At 47.1% G+C, this 26460-nt stretch overlaps 1 protein-coding gene across 1 annotated transcript; it reads right to left on the bottom strand.

Moving 5' to 3' along the window:
• Window positions 1–8538: 8538 nt before the first annotated feature.
• On the bottom strand, window positions 8539–24587 carry pipox (pipecolic acid oxidase). Its single transcript, XM_046316095.1, has 8 exons — window positions 24393–24587; window positions 23195–23343; window positions 21126–21336; window positions 17581–17763; window positions 16010–16162; window positions 15180–15329; window positions 12141–12216; window positions 8539–10282 (listed from the first exon to the last, which is right to left on the bottom strand). Exons 1-8 carry the CDS (start codon window positions 24498–24500, stop codon window positions 10152–10154), a joined length of 1161 nt encoding a protein of 386 aa, XP_046172051.1. The 5' UTR covers window positions 24501–24587; the 3' UTR covers window positions 8539–10151.
• Window positions 24588–26460: the final 1873 nt, after the last annotated feature.

The raw sequence follows: 26460 nt of genomic DNA, 5'->3' as shown, positions 1-26460 counted from the left end.
CCTAATCCCAGTTTTACGTCTACATCTCTGTTCAACCCTATCCCCAGCCTCTACTACAACCGTAGCCTCTACCACAACCCCAGCCTCTACTACAACCCTAATCCCAGTTTTACGTCTACATCTCTGTTCAACCCTATCCCCAGCCTCTACTACAACCGTAGCCTCTACTACAACCCCAGCCTCTACTACAACCCTAATCCCAGCTGTACGTCTACATCTCTGTTCAACCCTGTCCCCAGCTTCAACTACAACCCCAGCCTCTACTACAACCCCAGCCTCTACTACAACCCTAATCCCAGCTTTACGTCTACATCTCTGTTCAAACAGCGAGCTGAAATTCCCTCCCTTTCCCTAGATGTGCATTGTTCTGTCAAGGCCTTGTAACTACTTCACCACATGGACGTGTGTGATTCCTCCCTCACAATGGTTGCAGGCAGGCAGAATGGCTTGAGTTGTTAAGCTCCCACCACCGTCACGCCTCAGTGACCTCTCTGCTCTCCTTTTCCCTCCTGCTTCATGCCTCATCCTCCTCCACCGTACTGTAGGTCCCTAGCAGGTATGGTGCATGGATGGTGGATGCCCAGGGGTCCTGCTGCTGCCTAGAGGCTCAGTAACCCATGGATACTGTTAATCATGGAGACAGGTGGGCCGACTGACGCCATGCCTAGAGCTTTGCATGGAAGATTGACCTTATAGCAATGCTCACCTCACCTTTTGTGTGGGAGGGGCTTGACCATATGGCAGTGGTTTACCTCCAAAAAGACTCTGCTTTTTACATTGGTGAGGTGGTGAGGTCATCAAAAGGTCTCAACAAAAGATTGTTAATATCTACTGCACAGATTAGACAGTATTTAGGATGTCAACAGAGGAGTTTCTCACATTTTGTTTATTTATGGGGACTGCATTTGCCACACTCAGTTGTTTTGTAACTTTATTTTACATTATAGTTCCACAGTTTACACCATAGTTCCACATTCCAACCACCCCTGTGTACCACTCATTACTCACACCATTCCATTTACAAATTCCTCCAAATCATAGTCATTTCCATGAATAACAATGCCATGAAAAATGATCTGCCCCCATACTTTTTGCAGTTGAATACCAGCCTTCCTTCAACCACCTGTTTTTTGTACCACTCATTACTCACACCATTCCATTTACAAATTCCTCCAAATCATAGTCATTTCCATGAATAACAATGCCATGAAAAATGATCTGCCCCCTATTTTTGCTTTTCTACCTAAATTTACCAAAATTCCTCCACAGTGATGTGGGAGACTGATCAAAACCTACAGGGAGCGTTTGGTTGGAGTCATTGCAGCTAAAGGTGGCACAACCAGTTATTGAGTGTAAGTGAAATTACTTTTTCACACAGGGGTGTTGCATAACTTTGTTTATGTGTCACGTTCGTTGTACGGAGGAGACCAAGGCGCAGCGTGATATGAATACATACTTTTAATGAATAATATAATAATAATATGACGAAGAACACTTAACAAACTATACAAAATGAACGTGACGCTATCATACAAAAGTGCAGACACAGGCAACTAGACAGAGACAATAACCCACCAAATACCCAAAGAAGATGGCTGCCTAAATATGGTTCTCAATCAGAGACAACGATAAACAGCTGCCTCTAATTGAGAACCAATCTAGACAACCATAGACATACATAAACACCTAGATGGTAAACAACCCCATAAACCTATAAAACCCCTAGACAGTACAAAACACATACATCACCCATGTCACACCCTGACTCCATGGCAGGGTCTTGTCCCCTGCCATTACCTCCTCCCAGGTCCAGGATGTTTTACCATCCAGTATTTCGTCCTAAGTCCTCGATTCCACAAAGCGCTGTTCCTCCTTATCACGCTGCTTGGTCCTTTTATGGTGGGTTATTCTGTCACGTTCGTTGTACGGAGGAGACCAAGGCGCAGCGTGATATGAATACATACTTTTAATGAAGACGAAGAACACTTAACAAACTATACAGTACAAAAACACATACATCAACCATGTCACACCCTGACCTAACCAAAATAATAAAGAAAACAAAGTATACTAAGGCCAGGGCGTGACATTATGAAATAAATTAAATATGTATATCATTGTTGTGTTATTTGTTCACTTAGGTTCCCTTGATCTAATATTGGGTTTTGGTTGAAGAACTGATAACATTCAGTATGAAAAATATGTAAAAAAATAGAGAAAATCAGGGGGACAGAGGGGAAATACTTTTTCATGTCTCTGTACCTGCACCTGTACCTGTACCTGTACCTGTACCTGCACCTGTACCTGTACCTGTACCTGTACCTGTACCTGTACCTGTACCTGTACCTGTACCTGCACCTGTACCTGCACCTGCACCTGTACCTGCACCTGTACCTGTACCTGTACCTGCACCTGTACCTGTACCTGCACCTGCACCTGCACCTGCACCTGCACCTGCACCTGCACCTGTACCTGCACCTGCACCTGCACCTGCACCTGCACCTGTACCTGTACCTGCACCTGCACCTGCACCTGCACCTGCACCTGTACCTGTACCTGTACCTGTACCTGTACCTGTACCTGTACCTGAACCTGAACCTGAACCTGAACCTGTACCTGTACCTGTACCTGTACCTGTACCTGTACCTGTACCTGCACCTGCACCTGTACCTGCACCTGCACTCATTCTCATAGTTGACAGTCATTTTGTTGTTTTCCGTCTCATTCACACATTTGTTTTTAAGATTAAGACCATCTGGGCCTATTTAGAAGACTTGTGACTGAATAGGGACAGCCAGAGAAGGAACAGAGGAGACGAGGGGCAGCCAGAGAGGGAACAGAGGAGACTAGGGGCAGACGGAGAGGGAACAGAGGAGACTAGGGGCAGACAGAGAGAGGGAACAGAGGAGACTAGGGGCAGACGGAGAGAGGGAACAGAGGAGACTAGGGGCAGATGGAGAGGGAACAGAGGAGACTAGGGGCAGACGGAGAAGGAACAGAGGAGACTAGGGGCAGATGGAGAGGGAACAGAGGAGACTAGGAGGAGACGGAGAGGGAACAGAGGAGACTAGGGGCAGATGGAGAGGGAACAGAGGAGACTAGGGGAGAGGGAACAGAGGAGACTAGGGGAGAGGGAACAGAGGAGACTAGGGGCAGATGGAGAGGGAACAGAGGAGACTAGGGGCAGACGGAGAAGGAACAGAGGAGACTAGGGGCAGATGGAGAGGGAACAGAGGAGACTAGGAGGAGACGGAGAGGGAACAGAGGAGACTAGGGGCAGATGGAGAGGGAACAGAGGAGACTAGGGGCAGATGGAGAGGGAACAGAGGAGACTAGGGGCAGACGGAGAGGGAACAGAGGAGACTAGGGGGAGAGGGAACAGAGGAGACTAGGGGCAGATGGAGAGGGAACAGAGGAGACTAGGGGAGAGGGAACAGAGGAGACTAGGGGCAGATGGAGAGGGAACAGAGGAGACTAGGGGAGAGGGAACAGAGGAGACTAGGGGCAGATGGGGGCAGATGGAGAGGGAACAGAGGAGACTAGGGGCAGATGGAGAGGGAACAGAGGAGACTAGGGGCAGATGGAGAGGGAACAGAGGAGACTAGGGGCAGATGGAGAGGGAACAGAGGAGACTAGGGGCAGATGGAGAGGGAACAGAGGAGACTAGGGGCAGATGGAGAGGGAACAGAGGAGACTAGGGGCAGATGGAGAGGGAACAGAGGAGACTAGGGGCAGATGGAGAGGGAACAGAGGAGACTAGGGGCAGATGGAGAGGGAACAGAGGAGACTAGGGGCAGATGGAGAGGGAACAGAGGAGACTAGGGGCAGATGGAGAGGGAACAGAGGAGACTAGGGGAGGGAACAGAGGAGACTAGGGAGAGGGAACAGAGGAGAGGGGGAGGGAACAGAGGAGACTAGGGAGAGGGAACAGAGGAGACTAGGGGCAGATGGAGAGGGAACAGAGGAGACTAGGGGAGAGGGAACAGAGGAGACTAGGGGCAGATGGAGAGGGAACAGAGGAGACTAGGAGGAGACGGAGAGGGAACAGAGGAGACTAGGAGGAGACGGAGAGGGAACAGAGGAGACTAGGGGGAGAGGGAACAGAGGAGACTAGGGGAGAGGGAACAGAGGAGACTAGGGGCAGATGGAGAGGGAACAGAGGAGACTAGGGGAGAGGGAACAGAGGAGACTAGGGGCAGATGGAGAGGGAACAGAGGAGACTAGGGCGAGACGGAGAGGGAACAGAGGAGACTAGGGGCAGATGGAGAGGGAACAGAGGAGACTAGGGGGGAGACAGAGGGAGGGGAGGGAACAGAGGAGACTAGGGGCAGATGGAGAGGGAACAGAGGAGACTAGGGCGAGACGGAGAGGGAACAGAGGAGACTAGGGAGAGGGAACAGAGGAGACTAGGGGCAGATGGAGGGGAACAGACTGGAGAGGGAACAGAGGAGACTAGGAGGAGACGGAGAGGGAACAGAGGAGACTAGGGGCAGATGGAGAGGGAACAGAGGAGACTAGGAGGAGACGGAGAGGGAACAGAGGAGACTAGGGGCAGATGGAGAGGGAACAGAGGAGACTAGGAGGAGACGGAGAGGGAACAGAGGAGACTAGGGGCAGAGGAGATGGAGAGGGAACAGAGGAGACTAGGGGCAGATGGAGAGGGAACAGAGGAGACTAGGGGAGAGGGAACAGAGGAGACTAGGGGCAGATGGAGAGGGAACAGAGGAGACTAGGAGGAGACGGAGAGGGAACAGAGGAGACTAGGAGGAGACGGAGAGGGAACAGAGGAGACTAGGGGCAGATGGAGAGGGAACAGAGGAGACTAGGGGAGAGGGAACAGAGGAGACTAGGGGCAGATGGAGAGGGAACAGAGGAGACTAGGGGAGAGGGAACAGAGGAGACTAGGGGCAGATGGAGAGGGAACAGAGGAGACTAGGGGAGAGGGAACAGAGGAGACTAGGGGCAGATGGAGAGGGAACAGAGGAGACTAGGAGGAGACGGAGAGGGAACAGAGGAGACTAGGGGCAGACGGAGAGGGAACAGAGGAGACTAGGGGAGAGGGAACAGAGGAGACTAGGGGCAGATGGAGAGGGAACAGAGGAGACTAGGAGGAGACGGAGAGGGAACAGAGGAGACTAGGGGCAGATGGAGAGGGAACAGAGGAGACTAGGGGAGAGGGAACAGAGGAGACTAGGGGCAGACGGAGAGGGAACAGAGGAGACTAGGGGAGAGGGAACAGAGGAGACTAGGGGCAGATGGAGAGGGAACAGAGGAGACTAGGGGAGAGGGAACAGAGGAGACTAGGGGCAGATGGGAGGGAACAGAGGAGACTAGGGGAGAGGGAACAGAGGAGACTAGGGGCAGATGGAGAGGGAACAGAGGAGACTAGGGGAGAGGGAACAGAGGAGACTAGGGGCAGATGGAGAGGGAACAGAGGAGACTAGGGGAGAGGGAACAGAGGAGACTAGGGGAGAGGGAACAGAGGAGACTAGGGGCAGATGGAGAGGGAACAGAGGAGACTAGGGGAGAGGGAACAGAGGAGACTAGGGGAGAGGGAACAGAGGAGACTAGAGGAGAGGGAACAGAGGAGACTAGGGGCAGATGGAGAGGGAACAGAGGAGACTAGGGGAGAGGGAACAGAGGAGACTAGGGGGAGAGGGAACAGAGGAGACTAGGAGGAGAGGGAACAGAGGAGACTAGGAGGAGACGGAGAGGGAACAGAGGAGACTAGGGGCAGATGGAGAGGGAACAGAGGAGACTAGGGGCAGATGGAGAGGGAACAGAGGAGACTAGGGGAGAGGGAACAGAGGAGACTAGGGGCAGATGGAGAGGGAACAGAGGAGACTAGGGGCAGATGGAGAGGGAACAGAGGAGACTAGGAGGAGACGGAGAGGGAACAGAGGAGACTAGGGGCAGATGGAGAGGGAACAGAGGAGACTAGGGGAGAGGGAACAGAGGAGACTAGGGGCAGATGGAGAGGGAACAGAGGAGACTAGGGGCAGATGGAGAGGGAACAGAGGAGACTAGGGGCAGATGGAGAGGGAACAGAGGAGACTAGGGGCAGATGGAGAGGGAACAGAGGAGACTAGGGGCAGATGGAGAGGGAACAGAGGAGACTAGGGAGAGGGAACAGAGGAGACTAGGGGCAGATGGAGAGGGAACAGAGGAGACTAGGGGCAGATGGAGAGGGAACAGAGGAGACTAGGGGCAGATGGAGAGGGAACAGAGGAGACTAGGGGCAGATGGAGAGGGAACAGAGGAGACTAGGGGCAGATGGAGAGGGAACAGAGGAGACTAGGGAGAGGGAACAGAGGAGACTAGGGGCAGATGGAGAGGGAACAGAGGAGACTAGAGGGAGAGGGAACAGAGGAGACTAGGGGCAGATGGAGAGGGAACAGAGGAGACTAGGGGAGAGGGAACAGAGGAGACTAGGGGCAGATGGAGAGGGAACAGAGGAGACTAGGGGAGGGAACAGAGGAGACTAGGGGAGAGGGAACAGAGGAGACTAGGGGCAGATGGAGAGGGAACAGAGGAGACTAGGGGGAGAGGGAACAGAGGAGACTAGGGGCAGATGGAGAGGGAACAGAGGAGACTAGGGGCAGATGGAGAGGGAACAGAGGAGACTAGGGGCAGATGGAGAGGGAACAGAGGAGACTAGGGGCAGACGGAGAGGGAACAGAGGAGACTAGGGGCAGATGGAGAGGGAACAGAGGAGACTAGGGGCAGATGGAGAGGGAACAGAGGAGACTAGGGGCAGATGGAGAGGGAACAGAGGAGACTAGGGGCAGATGGAGAGGGAACAGAGGAGACTAGGGGAGAGGGAACAGAGGAGACTAGGGGCAGATGGAGAGGGAACAGAGGAGACTAGGGGCAGATGGAGAGGGAACAGAGGAGACTAGGGGAGAGGGAACAGAGGAGACTAGGGGCAGATGGAGAGGGAACAGAGGAGACTAGGGGCAGATGGAGAGGGAACAGAGGAGACTAGGAGGAGACGGAGAGGGAACAGAGGAGACTAGGGGCAGATGGAGAGGGAACAGAGGAGACTAGGGGAGAGGGAACAGAGGAGACTAGGGGCAGATGGAGAGGGAACAGAGGAGACTAGGGGCAGATGGAGAGGGAACAGAGGAGACTAGGGGCAGATGGAGAGGGAACAGAGGAGACTAGGGGCAGATGGAGAGGGAACAGAGGAGACTAGGGGCAGATGGAGAGGGAACAGAGGAGACTAGGGGAGAGGGAACAGAGGAGACTAGGGGCAGATGGAGAGGGAACAGAGGAGACTAGGGGCAGATGGAGAGGGAACAGAGGAGACTAGGGGCAGATGGAGAGGGAACAGAGGAGACTAGGGGCAGATGGAGAGGGAACAGAGGAGACTAGGGGCAGATGGAGAGGGAACAGAGGAGACTAGGGGAGAGGGAACAGAGGAGACTAGGGGCAGATGGAGAGGGAACAGAGGAGACTAGGGGAGAGGGAACAGAGGAGACTAGGGGAGAGGGAACAGAGGAGACTAGGGGAGAGGGAACAGAGGAGACTAGGGGAGAGGGAACAGAGGAGACTAGGGGCAGATGGAGAGGGAACAGAGGAGACTAGGGGAGAGGGAACAGAGGAGACTAGGGGAGAGGGAACAGAGGAGACTAGGGGCAGATGGAGAGGGAACAGAGGAGACTAGGGGAGAGGGAACAGAGGAGACTAGGGGCAGATGGAGAGGGAACAGAGGAGACTAGGGGCAGACGGAGAGGGAACAGAGGAGACTAGGGGCAGATGGAGAGGGAACAGAGGAGACTAGGGGCAGACGGAGAGGGAACAGAGGAGACTAGGGGCAGATGGAGAGGGAACAGAGGAGACTAGGGGCAGATGGAGAGGGAACAGAGGAGACTAGGGGCAGATGGAGAGGGAACAGAGGAGACTAGGGGCAGACGGAGAGGGAACAGAGGAGACTAGGGGAGAGGGAACAGAGGAGACTAGGGGAGAGGGAACAGAGGAGACTAGGGGCAGATGGAGAGGGAACAGAGGAGACTAGGGGAGAGGGAACAGAGGAGACTAGGGGCAGATGGAGAGGGAACAGAGGAGACTAGGGGAGAGGGAACAGAGGAGACTAGGGGCAGATGGAGAGGGAACAGAGGAGACTAGGGGAGACGGGGAACAGAGGAGACTAGGGGCAGATGGAGAGGGAACAGAGGAGACTAGGGGGATGGAGAGGGAACAGAGGAGACTAGGGGCAGATGGAGAGGGAACAGAGGAGACTAGGGGCAGACGGAGAGGGAACAGAGGAGACTAGGGGCAGATGGAGAGGGAACAGAGGAGACTAGGGGCAGATGGAGAGGGAACAGAGGAGACTAGGGGCAGATGGAGAGGGAACAGAGGAGACTAGGGGCAGACGGAGAGGGAACAGAGGAGACTAGGGGAGAGGGAACAGAGGAGACTAGGGGCAGATGGAGAGGGAACAGAGGAGACTCAGGGCAGACGGAGAGGGAACAGAGGAGACTCAGGGCAGACGGAGAGGAAACAGAACATTTTGAGGAAAAACACTGAGTGGATCTGTGTTATGTTAGTTGTTTAATCTTCCATGGAAGCTGACAAAAAGCTCTGATTAGAGAAAAAGAAGAGCCACTGTTCTATTAGTGTCGAAGCAGTGGTAGAAATATATTTGAATATGCAAATCAGAGAACCTTAAGCCCCTTAAGCACATATTTTCAAATTCATGGCAGGTGTTCTATCTGATAAGAGCCCCACTCTTGCCCTCTGAACCTACCTAGCAGACAGGACAAATAACCCTGCTGAGAGGAGAAAAAATGAAAACAGGTCTTGCGTATCTGTCTGTGTTACCGCCTTCTAGTTGTGTGGTGATGTGGAAAACGTTGCTATCATTGTCCGTTTCCTATCATTCTCTGATCTACATTTCTTCCTGTTTCTCCATGTCACATCGGCAGCAACAAGGGTGAGTTTATGGTTCCTCGTGGTGGCATGTCTCCCTTCAGGTTACGTTCATCCCACCACCAGCCCTCCTTCCCTGTCAGCTCAGGTTTTATGCCTCTACTATAATACGGCCCATGTCTGATTAACTGAGGGTAAAGTCTAATTGCCCCATCTGACAGACCAGCATTATCCTTTCACTATCAAGTGCTTAAAGGGATAGTTCAACCAAATTACATGAACTTGTATTTGTGGCAAAGTAAATTGTATAAAAAGGGCACATGGACCCAGAACCATAAAGCTGGCTAACTGGCCATTGAGAGGAAGAAAAAGGGCACTACTTTCAAAAGTTACTCTGCTTATTAAAAGGGTATGCATTCATGTTCAAAAGTAGATTTTCCAGTGTGTCCTTTCCTCCTGAATATTGCTGGGTGAATATTTGAGTTTTCATGTTTAATGTTCTCCTAATTCTCTATCAATTCAAAGTCACTTAAGAGCTGAGGGACTGAGTGGTGCGCTGATCTCTCTGCGTCTCGCGGTGTCATTTTCTCATTCCCGCTGATGGCTGTGGTTGGCAACCATTGTAACAGGCTGGCTGATTAGGGATTCAAATGTTTACATGGGGAAAACGGTACAGGCAGAGGCACACGCCACTAAAGGCTGCACACTGCACACACACTGCACACACAGCTGGCTGCGCAAAGACAAATGGCTCCACGGCTGATGTCTTTTTAACTATGTGCTTCACTTGAAAAAGGCCTCACTCGGGGGAGTGAGAAGGGGAGAGGTAGTGATGCATAAAATCATATGGGCCAATAAGGGGACCATTTTTTTCCAAGTTTAATACCATTTGTCACAGATGAACGCGTTTACAGTTGTACAACAATGTTATAGTTGACCTTTAGATTCTCTATCAGCTGGCCGTTCCATTATGGCCTTCCTCTTAGACTTTGCTTTCATGATATGGTTAGATATATTTGTTTAGTTATTTTAAACTATTTTTTGTTTGCTCATTTATTATGTGCATTATGTGCACAAACACAGCAGCTGAGGAATCAGCTTTAGTGAATCATTGATTTGTTTCCTCTTCTCATTTCAAGGCTCTCCTCCCGACATCACTTTTCTCAATTAGCTGGAAAAGTAAGTATTTATTTACGAACGGCCATTGTTTGTTTAGGCTTCAGACACACTGGTATGAAAACCAGTGGTTGAAATGGTTGTTAAAGCCAGCGGCCCCGATCCTACAGTGCTGACTTGGAGTGGGCTTGGAAGCGTCTGATTCTGAAGGGGGAGAGGTCATAGGAGGGCACTTCTCCCTGGCTCAGTTCACACAGCAACTTGCCAACGATTGGGCCAAACTTGAATCCGTGACCTGGGGGGAGAACAAATCACAGTAAGTGAGGCAGGTAGGTCCTCAAACTCAGAGGCTGCATCTCAAGAGCACCCTATCGGCTTTATATAGGCTCTATAAAGGCTTTATATAGGCTCTATAAAGGGGGGAATCGTGTACTAAATAGGGCAACGGGTGTCATTTCAGGTTGGCCTAGAGTCTATAATATGCTGAAATATATAACCTGCACCTTGTGGAACACCACAATGGGCCAGTATTAATAGCCTGTGTGTTTCTGGCCCATTGTCTGAGTCAGGCAGCCTGTTTGAGCCCTGCATGACAGAGCACATCAAAGAGGACAGGAGCTTCTTGCTCTGACCGTCACAGGGCTTCTATTCATTTAAGTGGGCTCAAGCCAGAGATACATTAAGGAGATGTGTCCCTCCTTTCAGCGATGAGCCTGCCGTGAGCTGTCAGCCTAGGGGTGAGATGAGGAAACTGACGCTGTACTCAGCAGAGGTGGATTCTTGTTGCTATGGGTCTGAGGGGAAGGAAAACTCTGAATGTCTACCAGGCTTAAGAATGCCTTGCGTGAGTTTTGTCTCTGCCTGATAAACTTCTCAGAGCTCCCATGGATCCAGACGGGCTTTGAAGTCATAAAAGCTTCAGCAATTTACATCCGGGGCTATAGCGAACGAACTGTAGGTCACTCTGGCAGTTCGCTGCATGCGTTTTTTGTAGGAAGAGGCGATGGGCTCTCAATGGCAGGCCCAAACCAGCTGGGTGCCTTTGTAACCATGGCAACCCCCAGGACTTACTTTAAAGCACTTGTTCCCATGGCGTTTGATAACTCAAACAGAGGAGAGGAGAAAGAGGAGCTGCAAGTTTTTTGTAGCATTGTGATTAGCCCTGTGCACTGATTGAACACAGCATAGTGATGCACAGTCTTTACTAGAGCACATGGTTAAAACACTGATAATATGGTAAATGCAAGCAGAACAGGTTAATAGACCGTGATGAACAGTCATCCTATTATGGTTAATTTTCCATAGAAAAGGGACTTGAAAATCAAAATGTCATACACCTCAGATTCCACCACCAAGGGACCAATGGGTTCAGAAGCAAAACACTTCTTCAATTCATACTTTCCCTTGTATTGATTATGTAGCTCGTCAAATGGCTTTCTCTAACCCTTGGAGTTAATCCTCCTTGTTATCCCTGCAGCTCTCTCTCTCTCACCAGCCAACTGCACTGTGTGCCAGCCAGGTCCTTTAAAAGCTATTACAAGTGAAAATGAATTATACATATAATTACTGTAGGAGGCGGCTATCAGAGCAGATGGAACAGGAGCCAGGAGACCCCAGCCGTTGGCCCTTTGGGCCAGGGAGGAGAAGCCCCCCACACTGCCTCACCCGCACCACACAGACAGAGAGAGACAGAGAGAGAGTGAGAGCAGACAAAGAGGGCCCCTGGGCCCTGAGAGCATCTAATTAGGGAATAAAAACGGGTCTGGACTCATAGCTCAACTTTTCACCCTTCACAGCCGGCTTGAAAGACTGTCTAATTAAAAGTTGCCTGACTTTTCCCTGTGTAAGATCTCACTCTAAGATACAGCTACAGTACATAGATCTGAAGTAGATACAGAGGGCTCTGTGATGTTCAGCACCACTCTGGACTTGAGTGTGTGCCGGGTCTCAGTGGTGAAAAAAAACACATTTTAAAGCCAAACTCTTTGGGCTTGTGCTCATCCACACACATCCACTATTTTACTGTATGTTGTGAGTGACACTATGGATGCTGTCATGTTGGGGTATGATGTGGGGCTGTGCGACATGTTATGTTTGGCCACAAAGGCTTTTTGGGCCACAGAGGACAATACTCATGTTCAACAGGTACACACCTGAAAAGCCTGCTCCGATGACGATGTTACTATGAGTGGGATGGTGGTCCAGGACAAAATGGTCGTCTGGCGTGACCTGCAACAGAAAGATATGGTGAATTGAGAGAGAGAACAAGAGATGGGGAGGCAATTCAGGGGAAAATGTGTCAATAAGATATTGATGGAGGGAGCGAGAGAGAATGGGAGGGAAAGAGAGAGAAAACAACTGAGGGAACTAGCAGCTTGGTTCAAGAAACTCATCTGAGAAGAATAAATCCTGTCCATTTTGGACCCCGACTACCATCTGTTTGGGGATTGGAGATGATATCCAGTAGTGGACAGTGGGGTGATTTGAACCAAAGGGGTAAATTGAGCCACCCTGGTTTCTAGGAAACCATACACAAAATGTATCATTTGACCAAATATAATTTCATGTAGTCTGTGAAGGAAGAAACCACATGGAAAAAGTGGGAAGCAAGTTACAAAACATGACCAAAATTATCTTGACACCTGCTCATCGAACATCTCATTCCATTAATATAGAGAGGGTCCCCCCTTCGCTGCTCTAACAGCCTCCACTCTTCTGGGAAGGCTTTCCACTAGATGTTTGAATATTGCTGCGGGACTTGCTTCCACAAGAGCATTAGTGAGGTCTGGCACTGATGTTGGACATTCCACTTGGGCTTTCCAATTCATCCCAAAGGTGTTCGATGGGGTTGAGGTCAGAGCTCTGTTCAGGCCAGTCAAGTTTTTCCACACCAATCTTGTCAAGCCATTTTTGTATGGGCCTCACTTTGTACAAGGGGGATTTGTCATGCTGAAAAAGAAAGGGCATTCCCCAAACTGTTGTCATAAAGTTGGAAGCACAAAATCGTCTAGAATGTCATTGTATGCTGTAGAGTTAAGATTACCCTTCGCAGGCACTAAGGAGCCTAGCACGAAACATGAAAAACAGCCCCAGACCATTATTCCTCCTCCACCAAACTTTACAGCCAAATCCATATTCGTCCGTCGGACTGCCAGATGGTGAAGCGTGATTCGTCACTCTAGACAACACGTTTCCATTGCTCCAGAGTCCAATGGCGATGAGCCTTACACCACTCCAGCTGATGCTTGGCATTGCGCATGGTGATCTTATGTGCGGCTCCCGACAAACAGTTCTTGTGCTGACGTTGCTTCCAGAGGCAGTTTGAAACTCAATAGTGAGTGTTGCAACTGAGGACAGATGGTTTTTATGTGCTACGCGCTTCAGTACTCGGCGGTCCCATTCATTCTCTGAGCTTGTGTGGCCTACCACTTCGCGCCTGAGCCGTTTTTGCTCCTAGACATTTCCACTTCACAATAACAGCAGTTGAACGGGGGAGCTCTAGCAGGGCAGAAATGTGATGAACTGACTTGTTGGAAAGGTGGCATCCTATGACGGTGCCATGTTGAAAGTTGCTGAGCTCTTCAGTAAAGCAATTTTACTGTCAATGTTTGTCTATGGAGATTGCATGTCAGTGTGCTCGATTTTATATACAGGGATATCCTTGTCTCATCGCGCACTAGCGACTCCTGTGTCGGGCCGGGCACAGTGCACGCTGACACGGCCGCCAGGTGTACGGCGTTTCCTCCAACACATTGGTGCTGCTGGCTTCCGGGTTAAGTGGGGATTGTGTCAAGAAGCAGTGCTGCTTAGTTGGGTTGTGTTTCGGAGGACGCATGGCTCTCGACCTTCGCCTCTCCCGAGTCCGTACGGGAGATGCAGCGATGAGACAAAACTGTAACTACTACCAATTGGATACCACGAAATTGGGGGGGAAAATACAAAATAAAGATGTATGTATTGTTAGAAGGTTCATTCTTGTATCTAAACGAAAGTAGATAATAAAGATGGTTCTATACATCAGTTGGGGTCTCTATAAGCTTCAATATGAGGTCCTAAACCTAGCAAGATAGTGCATCCTTGTAGCTATGTGGGATAATATAGTCAAAACGTTTGCCTTGGGGCAATTGTTGAGCCAATGGCAAGTTAAACAAATTGTTTTCTTCCCTGGCATAATGCAAGACCTTATCGCTGGGATATGAGGTAACTACAGGGCCTGGCCTATGTTAAAAGTGTTTTAAAAAGTACAAAGTGTTTGTTAGATGTTAAGTCTGTGTTAAAATATGCTTAAAATGGTTAAAAGACAAACAAGTGATTGTGTTTGGGGGAAAAAGGTAGACATGGTTTTAAATGGTAGTGGTAATATTTTATTGAGTTCAGAAATTTGTAGGCAGCTCAACTTACCCCGGACAAGCTATGTTTTCAAAACTGTAATGTTTACATGAATTCTGATTATTTCCTGGGATATAGAACATCCTGAAATATATGTTGACGGAGTGATCCTGAATGTAAAAATGGCTCAACTTACCCCACTCTCCCCTACTGTGTCCCATTCTCCATGCAGTAGGCTACTCTGACTAAGGGGCAGGAATGACATGTGGTTTCCAATCATATTCAGTGTCTGTGATGTTTTCCATTAGTGTTTGAATCCCAAAGGTAATGCAGCCGTGGAGCATGTGATGTGATTGGTATGGCAAACAGCGCAATGGTTCTCGCTCTGCATTTTCAACTCCAGAACCACCCTCATCCCATTTCTATTCTGTACCTTGCCTTGGTAGGAAGATCAAAGATTTTTAGATTATAAACAATGAAGCCCAACTGAAAAGATTATGGTATTCTAATTGTTCAGAGTAAATTGCTATTGTGGGCCATTACTGTATTATGGCCATTACTGGGATACAGTAAAGCAGCAGAGATGTTAACATTGTGTACATATTTTTTTAATTGAACCTTTATGTAACTAGGCAAGTCAGTTAAGAACAAATTATTATTTACAATGACCACCTACCCCGGTTAAACCAGACGACACTGGGCCAATTGTGCACCACCCTATGGGACTCCCAATCACAGCTGGTTGTGATTCAGCCTGGAATCAAACCAGGGTCTGTAGTAACACCTCTAGCACTGAGATGCAGTGCCTTAGACCACTGCACCACTCGGGAGCCCCATGCAGCTCTGAAACGGGTAATACTCACTGTGTACATGCAGCTCTCCACCACAGCAGGGATGGGCACCAGGCCAGGGAAGCAGCGGGTGATGTAACGCTGTAAGATGTCTATGTCCCCCCTGTCCGTCTGTCTGTCCCTCTCATCAGGGTCCGTCTCAGGGCCCGTGTGGTAGCAAATCTTCAAAAAGAGAAGAAAAACCTCATCAACTGACCTTTATGCAAACTAACTGTATTGAACGTAATTAGAGTCGGAGTGCCCTTACCAGGAACATCGACCCTAAGTAGAACAGTATAAGGCCTATGTCATGTAAATGCAATGTTCTATGAAGTGTCCACATTTTGATTTGAAAGGTAATCAAAAGTGTGGCAGCATTTTCTTTTGATAGGTAAATAAAAATGGTTTAGCCTGACCGAGCATTAGCATTCTATCTACAGTGCATGGGTTACAAAGCACTGTTGACTACACCACAGAGTGAATAATGTGATGTGGCACAGCCATCTGTCCCTCTCCTTTGCATGCATGTGCTGCTATTACTCTCCCAACTCCTGCTGGCTTGCCATCATGCTCAAAATAGAGATGGAATAGAAAATGGAAGCGCAACACAGACAAGATTCCCCTGTGATTATGTATCCGGAAGTGTTGGAGAACTTTGGGGGCTGACAGTGTTGCTGCCCTACTTCTGAGCTCAGCAAAAGTTGAATGTATTTCTATTTAAATTCAACATAATAAGACTAGGAAACAGTGTAATAAAGGTGGTTTGGTGGACTATGCGTGTGTGGTTAGTAACCTTGCTTGAGAACAAAGCAAATGCATCACTGAATCTTGCGTGGAACATTATGGTATTTAAAAGCCCAAACCTTCATCAGGCCTGGGTATTCATTGGATGGGAGGCCGTAGATGTGATGCTTTGCCTCCTCTGATTCCAGCTGGATGAAGCAGGGGAAGCGGTGCTGGACATTGTAGGAGCCAGGGATCTTCTCACTCCAGTAGCACACGTTAATCTTTATCACCTAATTAATCAGGGAAGCAACAGACAGATAGACAGTCATCAGCACAGTGCAAGGACCCAGGGCCCAGGTATAGGCCTCCGTAAAATGATTCTTAGTTTAATTAGGGATTTGATTAAAGAAGATCCTTGCACTTGGGAAAATGTTCCCCTCCCCCTCCTACCTCCCTCAAAGACAAAAAAAGACTCAGAGACTCCAGCCACCCTAGTCATAGACTGTTCTCTCTGCTACCGCATGGCAAGAGGTACCGGAGCACCAAGTCTAGGTCCAAGAGGCTTCTAAACAGCTTCTACCCCCAAGCCATAACATCTAATCAAATAGCTACCCAGACTATTTGAATTCCTCCACTTTTATTTCTTATTTCACTGTAAAGGTCTGTATTTGGCGCTTGTGACAAATAAGATTTGATTTTATGTTACCCATTACCATCGTTGTATCGAATCCAACTGCAATTACAAAGGTAGCGGTGGTGTAGCGGCAGTGAGAATGGGGATTTAATGAAATGCATACACACTCAGACAAATCACATCTTCCCAGTACGTGGTAATAAGGACACAATGTTCACTAGCTTTAGTTTAATAAACTAACAGGCAGCCGTCTCATTCTGGGGACCATCAAAATTCAGTAGGTGGAGAGAGAGAAAGAGAGAGAGAGAGCAGTATTTAAGGCAAGCTCATACCTCATACTTTCTCTATGTGCTCACTCAGGCATGGCTTCCACGGGCCCCTCTCGCTATCCTGAATAATGCAATTCCAATACAAACTCCAATTCTCAACTTAAATAACGCCCAGTATTTTTTCATCACCTTTTCTTTTGGGTGGGTGATATATTGTGAGATTGCTTGGCTGGCTCCCTCCCTACCGCCCTGTGTAAAAGATAGTCTATGAATGGGTTTGTTTAGTTTATTCCTCATAGCAGACCGAGTGTTCCGCCAGCACTGGGCTGCAGACTCTCCCTCTTGGTTTGCCTTGAACCAACCAGAGCTATGACGGGTCATCACTCCCTGCTTATAGTCTGGGGGAGGGAGGCCTATATTGGGGGAGATTGGACTTGTTTTTTGACCTGGGGTTGGACAAAATGTTGCCCTTATCTACTAACATTAATGATGTGATGGGGTATGGGTTTTATGGTTGCGTGCTGAACTTTGGAATAGAGCTTTAAATCCTTTATGCTTTAAATCCTTTCTTAAATCTTGTGTTGTCAAATACATGCCCCATAAAGCTCAATTGCAACTGCCGTATTGTCTATTTGTGTTTGAGTGTATAACATTTATGACACTGCGCTTTGACAATATCAAAGATATGGAGCATATCATAGTATGCCTGGTGTGACAGTAGTGGACTGGATTCCACTGGAGTGCTTTGGAGTGTGAGCTCATGTTAGAGGTAGTGAGTTGGCTGGTTCTACAGTGAGTAGCCTACCTGCAGTGGTAGCTGAAGGCCTGTGTGGGACAGCAGGGTGTTGGCCCAGGGTCCAGCTGTGATCACCAAGCGTTTAGCTCTGTACACCCCACTGACTGTCGTCACGGTTACCACAGAGCCCGGTGTGATGTCAATCACCTTCTGTCCGTCCTTGATCACGCCCCCCAGTTTCTGGAACTGTCCCTGGTGATGGAGATGGAGAACGGTTCCAGTTAGTGTAAGGTGTGTTCAAAATGAATGAGAACAAACTGACACAGAGGAACCTTAGTAACTGAAGTGGAATAGTATCAAGCAGGTAACATGTAAATAAACCTAACACAATGCAAGTGAAGTTTACAGTCCATATAAGCATCCCAGTCACAACAAATCCTGAGGTGAACTTCTCCTCCGTTGAGGGTTAATTCAAGTTTAACAGTGGAATGTGGATGTCTATGCAGGTATAAGACAGACAACCAAGGGGCAGGGCAGCTGAAACCGTAATAAAGCAGTCTTATTATCTAGTAGATTAGAGTGCAGGTAAGAGACCCGGATGCCTATGTGAGCCTGAGAGATACAACCTATCTGCTGATTGTGATGAATTGTCTATAGAGCTCCAAGTCAGGATTGTGTCGAGGCACAGATCTGGGGAAGATACCAAAAATGTCTGTAGCATTAAAGGTCCCCAAAATCACAGAGGCCTCCATCATTCTGTAGCTCAGTTGGTAGAGCATGGCGCTTGTAACGCCAGGGTAGTGGGTTCGATTCCCGGGACCACCCATACGTAGAATGTATGCACACATGACTGTAAGTCGCTTTGGATAAAAGCGTCTGCTAAATGGCATATATTATTATATTATTATTATTATATATTATCATTCTTACATGGAAGAAGTTTGGAATCACCAAGTAGTAGTAGCTGGTAAGTTGTAATAAGCTGTAATAAGTAGCCCATGTGCCGAACCCTAATAATTTGGTCCCTTTCCCCCTCATAACTTGGTGGTGCACATGTATCCTATAGCCTGTTTTAGAAAAATGTAATCATCGAATATTGTAAGAGCTTTCATTGTCTGCTTATATGCCCCCTTATTTATCCTATGGTTTTGACTTGGTGTACAGGGTTAATATTGTAAGAACGACCCATGTTATGAATTCTGTCGCTGTACATTTTGAAATTGCTGAACAGTTATATTGACTACGTCTGTCCTAGCTAGCTCACTAATGTCTTCATCGAAATGATTTTATTGCCTCTTGTGCGCTCATTGTTCCCTTATGCCATAGTTTCCACATCTCAATGGTCTGTAGTAACCACATTTGTTTAAGCAAGTCAGCCATATCAGCTATGTTTAAAAAAAAGCACTAAATATTTCTGAATGAACTATTTCGCTGCCAGACAAGGCCCCACTGATAGCCAGGTGTAGTGGTGGTAAGGATTCACTCCATGGTGCTGAAAAGAAAACTCTGCTGTTGGGACAGCTTTATGTAGGCCCTAACAGTTTGTGGGTACCGTTTTTCACCGTTATAGTGCGATTTATGTGTTGCGTAGTGGCTTTGCTGGCATGCATCAACAACAAAAAAACATTGAGTTTGCCCCACCAAGATTTACATGCTAAAATCACCACTGCCCGTTTCGTGGAAAAACACTCATGGTTATGCACATGTGCAAACTCTCAAAGACACAGACACCCCACCCCTTCACAAAACATCAATGAATCACGATCGACGCTGGCAGATTGTGAGACAGAATGTTGATAGGAGGTTATGAAACTAGACAGACAGAATGAGAATACATGGTGGTAATCTTGGCGGCTGTAGAAACATCTATTATCACGACTATAGACAAGTTGTAATGTATGCTTTATGCTTGATCTGAACAACAGAGAGGAAAAATCTGTTCAATCAATACAAGACAGGATAATTGTTCCGAGGTAGCAGTAAAATAATGAAGCATTTCAGTTGGTGTTTTCAGGCTGTTCCTCTCCCATGCTTTGTTTCTCCCTGCCAATGTCTGAATAAACTCAATTCAATGCTATAAAAAGTTCCTATGTCGGTAGTTGTCGTTGTAAAATAAATACTCATTTTGTGATTGTAGTATGTGTACCGAGGCATATGAATTAAATGTGGTATGAGAGCTATTTGTCATTGTTCAGTTCATATTTTCTTGGTCTATCTGTCTCCCTGACGCCAATACAGTATTCCCAAATTGTGTGTACAAGCCATCATGTATTTCCTAATTAGTGGTCAAAACACAATTACCTAGCTGCTGATAAACACTAATGAATGATCATTACAGAGTCAGACACTCATTGGGGTAATGTAAAGGACAAACAGGGCAGCACTAAAGGAAAGGGAGAGCAGTACTTTATGGAGGTCTTATCACACCCTAGAAGAGGCACTGAGACAATGTGGGTTAAAGGTACAATCCAATCCAGGCCAATCAATGAACTGCATCTGGTAATAATGACCTCCTCTAGGATGCAAACATAATGCAGAATGCCTTTTACAGATTTGTAAGCAATACATACCAAACTGTTTGCCACTTTTACCTGTACAGTTTTGTGTGTGCGGTCAGCTTACAGCATCTTACCCGTACAGTTGAGTGTGTGGTCAGTGTACATCATCTTACCCGTACAGTTTTGAGTGTGCAGTCAGTGTACATCATCTTACCCGTACAGTTTTGAGTGTGCAGTCAGTGTACATCATCTTACCTGTACAGTTTTGAGTGTGCAGTCAGTGTACATCATCTTACCCGTACAGTTTTGAGTGTGTGGTCAGTGTACAGCATCTTACCTGTACAGTTTTGAGTGTGCGGTCAGCGTACAGCATCTTACCTGTACAGTTTTGAGTGTGCGGTCAGCGTACAGCATCTTACCTGTACAGTTTTGAGTGTGCGGTCAGTGTACAGCATCTTACCCGTACAGTTTTGAGTGTGCGGTCAGCGTACAGCATCTTACCTGTACAGTTTTGAGTGTGCGGTCAGCGTACAGCATCTTACCTGTACAGTTTTGAGTGTGCGGTCAGCGTACAGCATCTTACCTGTACAGTTTTGAGTGTGTGGTCAGTGTACAGCATCTTACCTGTACAGTTTTGAGTGTATGGTCAGCGTACAGCATCTTACCTGTACAGTTTTGAGTGTGCGGTCAGTGTACAGCATTTTACCCGTACAGTTTTGAGTGTGCGGTCAGTGTACAGCAGCTTACCTTTACAGTTTTGAGTGTGCGGTCAGCGTACAGCATCTTACCTGTACAGTTTTGAGTGTGCGGTCAGCGTACAGCATCTTACCTGTACAGTTTTGAGTGTGCGGTCAGCGTACAGCATCTTACCTGTACAGTTTTGAGTGTGTGGTCAGCGTACAGCATCTTACCTGTACAGTTTTGAGTGTGTGGTCAGTGTACAGCATCTGACCTGTACAGTTTTGAGTGTGTGGTCAGCGTACAGCATCTTACCTGTACAGTTTTGAGTGTGTGGTCAGCGTACAGCATCTTACCTGTACAGTTTTGAGTGTGTAGTCACTGTACAGCATCTTACCTGTACAGTTTTGAGTGTGTGGTCAGTGTACAGCATCTTACCTGTACAGTTTTGAGTGTGCGGTCAGCGTACAGCACTCCGGCAGTGGTGTCCACCAGGGCTGCGTTTCCCTGGGAAAGGTTAACATGGGGGATGTGTTGGCTGAACTCCTCCCTCGGCAGGATCACTATGGGAACCTTGTTCCTCTCCAGGGTGGACTTGAACACCTGGTAGTCCCCCTGCTCTGGACCCATCACTAGCAGACCTGTACGTCTGGGAGAGGAGGTCCTAATCATCATGTAGTGAATGTCCTGTTTTCATTTGTGGAAATAAATAAACTAAGATAAACTAAGGCCTAGATTCAATCCGTATCACAGAAGAGCCGCACAATAGCACAATTAAAATGTAGAATCAAGTTTCCGCGTTTCCGGAGACTGAATTCACGGTATACTTGGCTCAACTGGAAATTACCTTTAAATTATAATTGCACTATAATGTGGATCTTCCGTGATACGGAATTGATCGCTAAACTAAAATCATTGGGGTTCAGAGAACCATGCTCACATGATGAATAACCATGTCTGAGACCTGAAGACATGTGTTGGCCCCCCGAGCTAAGGGTTTTAGCTCAGCAGACTAACACAGTCTTGTGATACCACCGGAGGCTGCTAAGGGGAGGATGGCTCATAATAATGGCTGGAACGGAGCGAATAGAATGGCATTTGAAACCATTCTAACAATTCTGCTCCAGCCATTACCGTCCTCCCCAATTCAGGTGCCAACCAACCTTCTGTGTGTGATACATAGAAGACCCTGGTGAAAACCCAGTCGTCACATTTGCAAGTGGTTTGAACCACACAATCAATCAACAGCTTACCTGTAAGTATACTGTAAATCACAGATGGCCTCTTACAATCTAATCTAAGGAAGGCAATCTGATGAAACAACAGTTTGTAAAACTGAGTACACTGAGCATATTTAATGTTGTAAAATCCTAGCCTGTGGTAAGTTATAAGATCTCAGAGTGAAAGGTTATGAAAAACAGGGGGCCCTAATGCAGCAGTCTGGTTGATGGATGGCTGGCCTGCCCTATGAGAACAGTGCTTTCTAAAGGCTGCTCCAACATCTGTCAACCCACATGATGCATCAGCCAGCACCTGCTAACGGCCTTACCCGTTCATCAGAGAATTTTAGGAGTGTGTGTGACTGTGTGTGTGACTGTGTGTGTGTCCACATGTGTGTGAGAATGAAGGAGAGAGCGAAGCGTGAGTGCATGTAAGGTCCTAAACATGATGCATGCTTCCATGCCACCCATGTCACGCTGTGTGATGACTGAGTGAGACTGGTTTGCTGGTTGCAATGTATGTGTGGCCACTATGCAGAATGGCCTGTGGTCAAAGGGCATTTGGTTATCGTCCAACCCATCTCAAAGTCTATCCTCAGGGCTGAGAAATACAAATACAAATTGCTCAGAAAGATTCACGCAGCCATAGCTTCAACATTTCTCATTGTGCTGTAGTTTTAGCCAGCCCAAGGGCACAGGTGGCCTTAGTGTGGGGACCGATCAGTCATCTGCCGTGGATGGCTGCTCCGAGGGAGGGAGATCTATAGCTATTGTGTGCTTGCCTTGGGAACATAACATTGGTGCGGTAGACGACTGGTGATTGATCCATCAGTCATCTAACAGTATAATGACAAATTTGTTATGCAGCTGACTGATACTGACAACCAAAATGGGTTTCAAACTAAGACAATGGTTCAGGGAAGCTTTAGGTGGGGAGGCAGAGGTTGAAGGCTCTGACTGTCTGGCTCTAACTTTGATTCTGCTGTAGTATTTACAAGAACAAACCCTCCTCGCTCTGGGAATGAGAATTGGGGTTTGTTGAGATGAAAAATCCTTGTTCCACATTCAAAGGCAGGCAGGGAGCTGTCTGGGGTGATTCGGTGACGTGCGAGGTAATGAGAAAGTCATCCATCTATAGCTCACACAGATTGAGTTGCTGCTTGAACACTGGTGAAACAGATTGAATGTGACAAATCTCAGTGTTCTGGTATAAAGCTTTCACAATGTTCTTCTAACGCTGCTTCCCCCTATTGAGACAGACCGTGTACTTTTTCTTAAGGTCCTCACCTGTACAGCTTGACGTTGGCCTCTTTCTCCAGCTGAGACCAGAGCTGATAGCACTCCTCCATCATGTGGGTGTAGTAGTCCTCATCATAGGCCTTGCGGATGATGCGTGTCTGGCCATGAGAGCTGCCACGAGAGTGTGGCAGGACAAACTGAGGAACAAGGCATTCAGAAACAGAGTTGGAGTTGCCATTGTCATATTCACAGGACCTTTTTCCCTAGCCTTTTGGGGCCCTAAGCCAAACTTTGTCATGGAGCAAAAAGAAAACGTTGCTGTTTTAAAGCAAGTTTGCACAATTTTACACATTATACCATGGGGTGGAGAGAAGATTTAGCAGTTTTATAAATCATGCAATTCTACACATTTTGCCATGGGGTGGAGAGAAACTTTTGCAGTTTCACAGCAAATTTTCTGCAATTCTACACATTTTGCCATGTTCATATGATTTCTGAGTGAGTGACTAAGAAAATCAATGCGGGCCCCCTGGAGGTCAGGGGAATCACTGACAGCCAGGGGGGCTGTCAGTAATTCTAACATGATTACTATATTACTAAGGGGTGGCAGGTAGCCTAGTAGTTAGAGCATTGACGGTTGCTGGATCGAATCCTGGAGCTGATAAAGTTCAAATCTGTCGTTCTGCCCCTGAACAAGGCAGTTAACCAACTGTTCCCCAGTAGGCCTTCATTGTAAATAAGAATTTGTTCTGAACTGACTTGCCTAGTTAAATAAAGGTAAAAATAAATAAAAATACTACAAGTTTAGAAAGCTGACTAGACTAATTTACCAATCTAAAAAATGTTAGCTGACATGGTCTGATTTAGTGACGTGTCAGTGATTGCCATAACAAGAGAAAAACTGCTTAGACATAACATTTCGAAATTGCCGCATGGAAGTTTGAAACATACTGAAACTATACCTAGGCCAGTCCAAATATGAAAATACAAAGAAAAACGTTATCACTTCTAAATAAATAATCGATCGTGCAATTATGCGGTGTAGGCTCAGTTGGTAGACATATTGATTCCCACGAGTCACCATCACGACAATGTATGTACTCACTACTGTAAATCACTTTGGATAAAAACGTCTGCTTAAATTACTCAAATGTAGACTACCAACAAGTCGTTGCATTGGAGTTGACACCATATAAATGATGTTGTTGGTTGTAACTGTTGCCAAATCGCTTTATAAATTACAAACCTGTTCGAGTAGAAGTGTTTTCTTGTTATTTTTCGCAAGGTTATAGGCAGTGAAAGAGCCCTGAACCCCGGCTCCTATCACTATGCAGTCGTAGTCTTGGGAAGACATGTCTTGAGTCTGATGTAGCCTGTATTCACGGGGCACCGCGACTCCTCATTTGACCCGTGTTATGTTACTCCAGTTCAGCCCCCTGGCCAAAGTTTCCGTTATGTAACAACCACTGACAGCATGCTCAAGTTTACACTACATTTGCGGCGTTCAGAACAACTGTGGACTCGAATAATACGAGGTTAAATCATGACTTCAGTGATATTCACGTCGGAAAAACGGAGCTCTAGAAAGATTTGGAATTCCGAGTTGGATGACTATTCAGATAAATTTTTCCCAGTAGGAGCTCATTTTTTTCCGACTTCGCAGTTCTTTTACAAGCACTGAAGTCTGGGGATTTCCAATTTCCCAGTTCTGAATTCCCAATTATTTTGAACGCAGCAACTCTCCCCAAAGAGTGCATGCTAAATATGGCCGTATTTAAATTGCACATAAGATTACTGAATTACAAGCTCTTGTTCTTATATGATCTACATTCAGAAGAAATGTTGGCGAAGAAATTAGCTGTAGGCCTACAAAACTGTTTGTTTGGTCAGTCCTGCCTTCAATTGCGGTGCGCTTGTGAACATGGAGAACCAAGCGGGACTAGGAATTCAAAATGATGTTATTTGACCAAAAAAACTAATATTTAAAATAAAATTAAAGCTCATCATTTCATACACTTTCCAATCTGTATAACTTCAAAAAGCAAGGGGGAAAATGTTACACAACATTAGTAGAGATGTCAAGTTAGCAACCCTCTTGCCTTGAACATTTTGAGAGGGTCAGTCTTGTTGGCCAAATAGATGGTGAAATAGTGTATTCTCACTCATTTTACACGGCATCAAAGTCAAATATATCAAGGGTTAGTTAGCTCAGACAGAGCCATAGATAGCTAGGCATATTTAAGATGATTGATCCTGTTCCTGTTGCCATGGTTATACGAGGTCCCCCCCCTTCCCAATTTGCTATGAGGACATCTCCATGCTCCAATTGTTCTTATGGTTACAATAATTGCACACCATTTATGGGTTAGTGTAAAAGTAAAGATAGTATCTTCGAACAACCAGGCACAAACAAATTGTGATAATTTATTTTTTCATTAGCTTACTTAATTTCCAGAATTCACAACTCTTGTGTTTTACGTAGAGTCACATCCTGACCAAATTGGCATCTTAAAAAATAAGAACAACAAAATAACAACAGTGAAATGTGTTGTTTTACAGGGTCAGACTTTTTATTTTATTTTTTACTTAACCTTCATTTAACTAGGCAAGTCAGTTAAGAACAAATTTATTATTTACAATGACAGCCTACCCCGGCCAAATCCAGTTGTTGCTCAGCCAATTGTGCACCACACTATGGGACTTCCAATCACAGCTGGATGTGATAAAGTATGGATTTGAACCATATTGACAGATTATTCACCTTGTCAGCTCGGGTATTCAAACCAGCAACCTTTCGGTTACTAGTCCAACGCTCTAACCACTTGGCTACCTGCCACCTGCTATCTGAGAATCATATTTGCAAATGCACACAACCTTCCATTCTGCAGCTTAGAATTGGTCTGGCTGTGACATATATTGAGAGAACAGCACATTGATTTTCCTTCCTTCCCTCTCTCCCCCTCTCTCTCTCTCTCTCTCTCTCTCTCTCTCTCTCTCTCTCTCTCTCTCTCTCTCTCTCTCTCTCTCTCTCTCTCTCTCTCTCTCTCTCTCTCTCTCTCTCTCCCTCCCTCTCTCTCTCTCGCTCTCTCTCTCACTCCGTGGACAGACAGCTCATTTCTCTGAATGGCTCTCATTTGCAATCGATCAGCACACAGATAGCTCATCCCCATCGACCCCCAGACAGACAGACAGACAGGCAGACAGGCAGACAGACAGAAGAATAGAGGGGCCATGGCGTCGAGGTGAGGCACAATCTCCTTTAAAAACACACAAAAGCAACCAGCACACGCTCCCCTGCAAACTCCCTGACACTT

Source organism: Oncorhynchus gorbuscha, linkage group LG19 (genome assembly GCF_021184085.1).
Source record: "Oncorhynchus gorbuscha isolate QuinsamMale2020 ecotype Even-year linkage group LG19, OgorEven_v1.0, whole genome shotgun sequence".
Classification (NCBI taxonomy): Eukaryota; Metazoa; Chordata; class Actinopteri; order Salmoniformes; family Salmonidae; genus Oncorhynchus; species Oncorhynchus gorbuscha.
The sequence above is the reverse complement of the archived record's forward strand: the minus strand, read 5'-3'. Positions and strand labels throughout refer to the sequence as shown.

Excerpts from the sequence above, each read along its gene's own strand:
- pipox (XM_046316095.1), bottom strand. The coding sequence starts at position 24,500 with ATGTCTTCCCAAGACTACGACTGCATAGTGATAGGAGCCGGGGTTCAG. Across the intron at positions 21,337-23,194 it reads GCCAACGTCAAGCTGTACAG|ACGTACAGGTCTGCTAGTGA; the intron begins GTGAGGACCTTA and ends CTCCTCTCCCAG. Across the intron at positions 17,764-21,125 it reads GCACACTCAAAACTGTACAG|GGACAGTTCCAGAAACTGGG; the intron begins GTAAGATGCTGT and ends CTCCATCACCAG.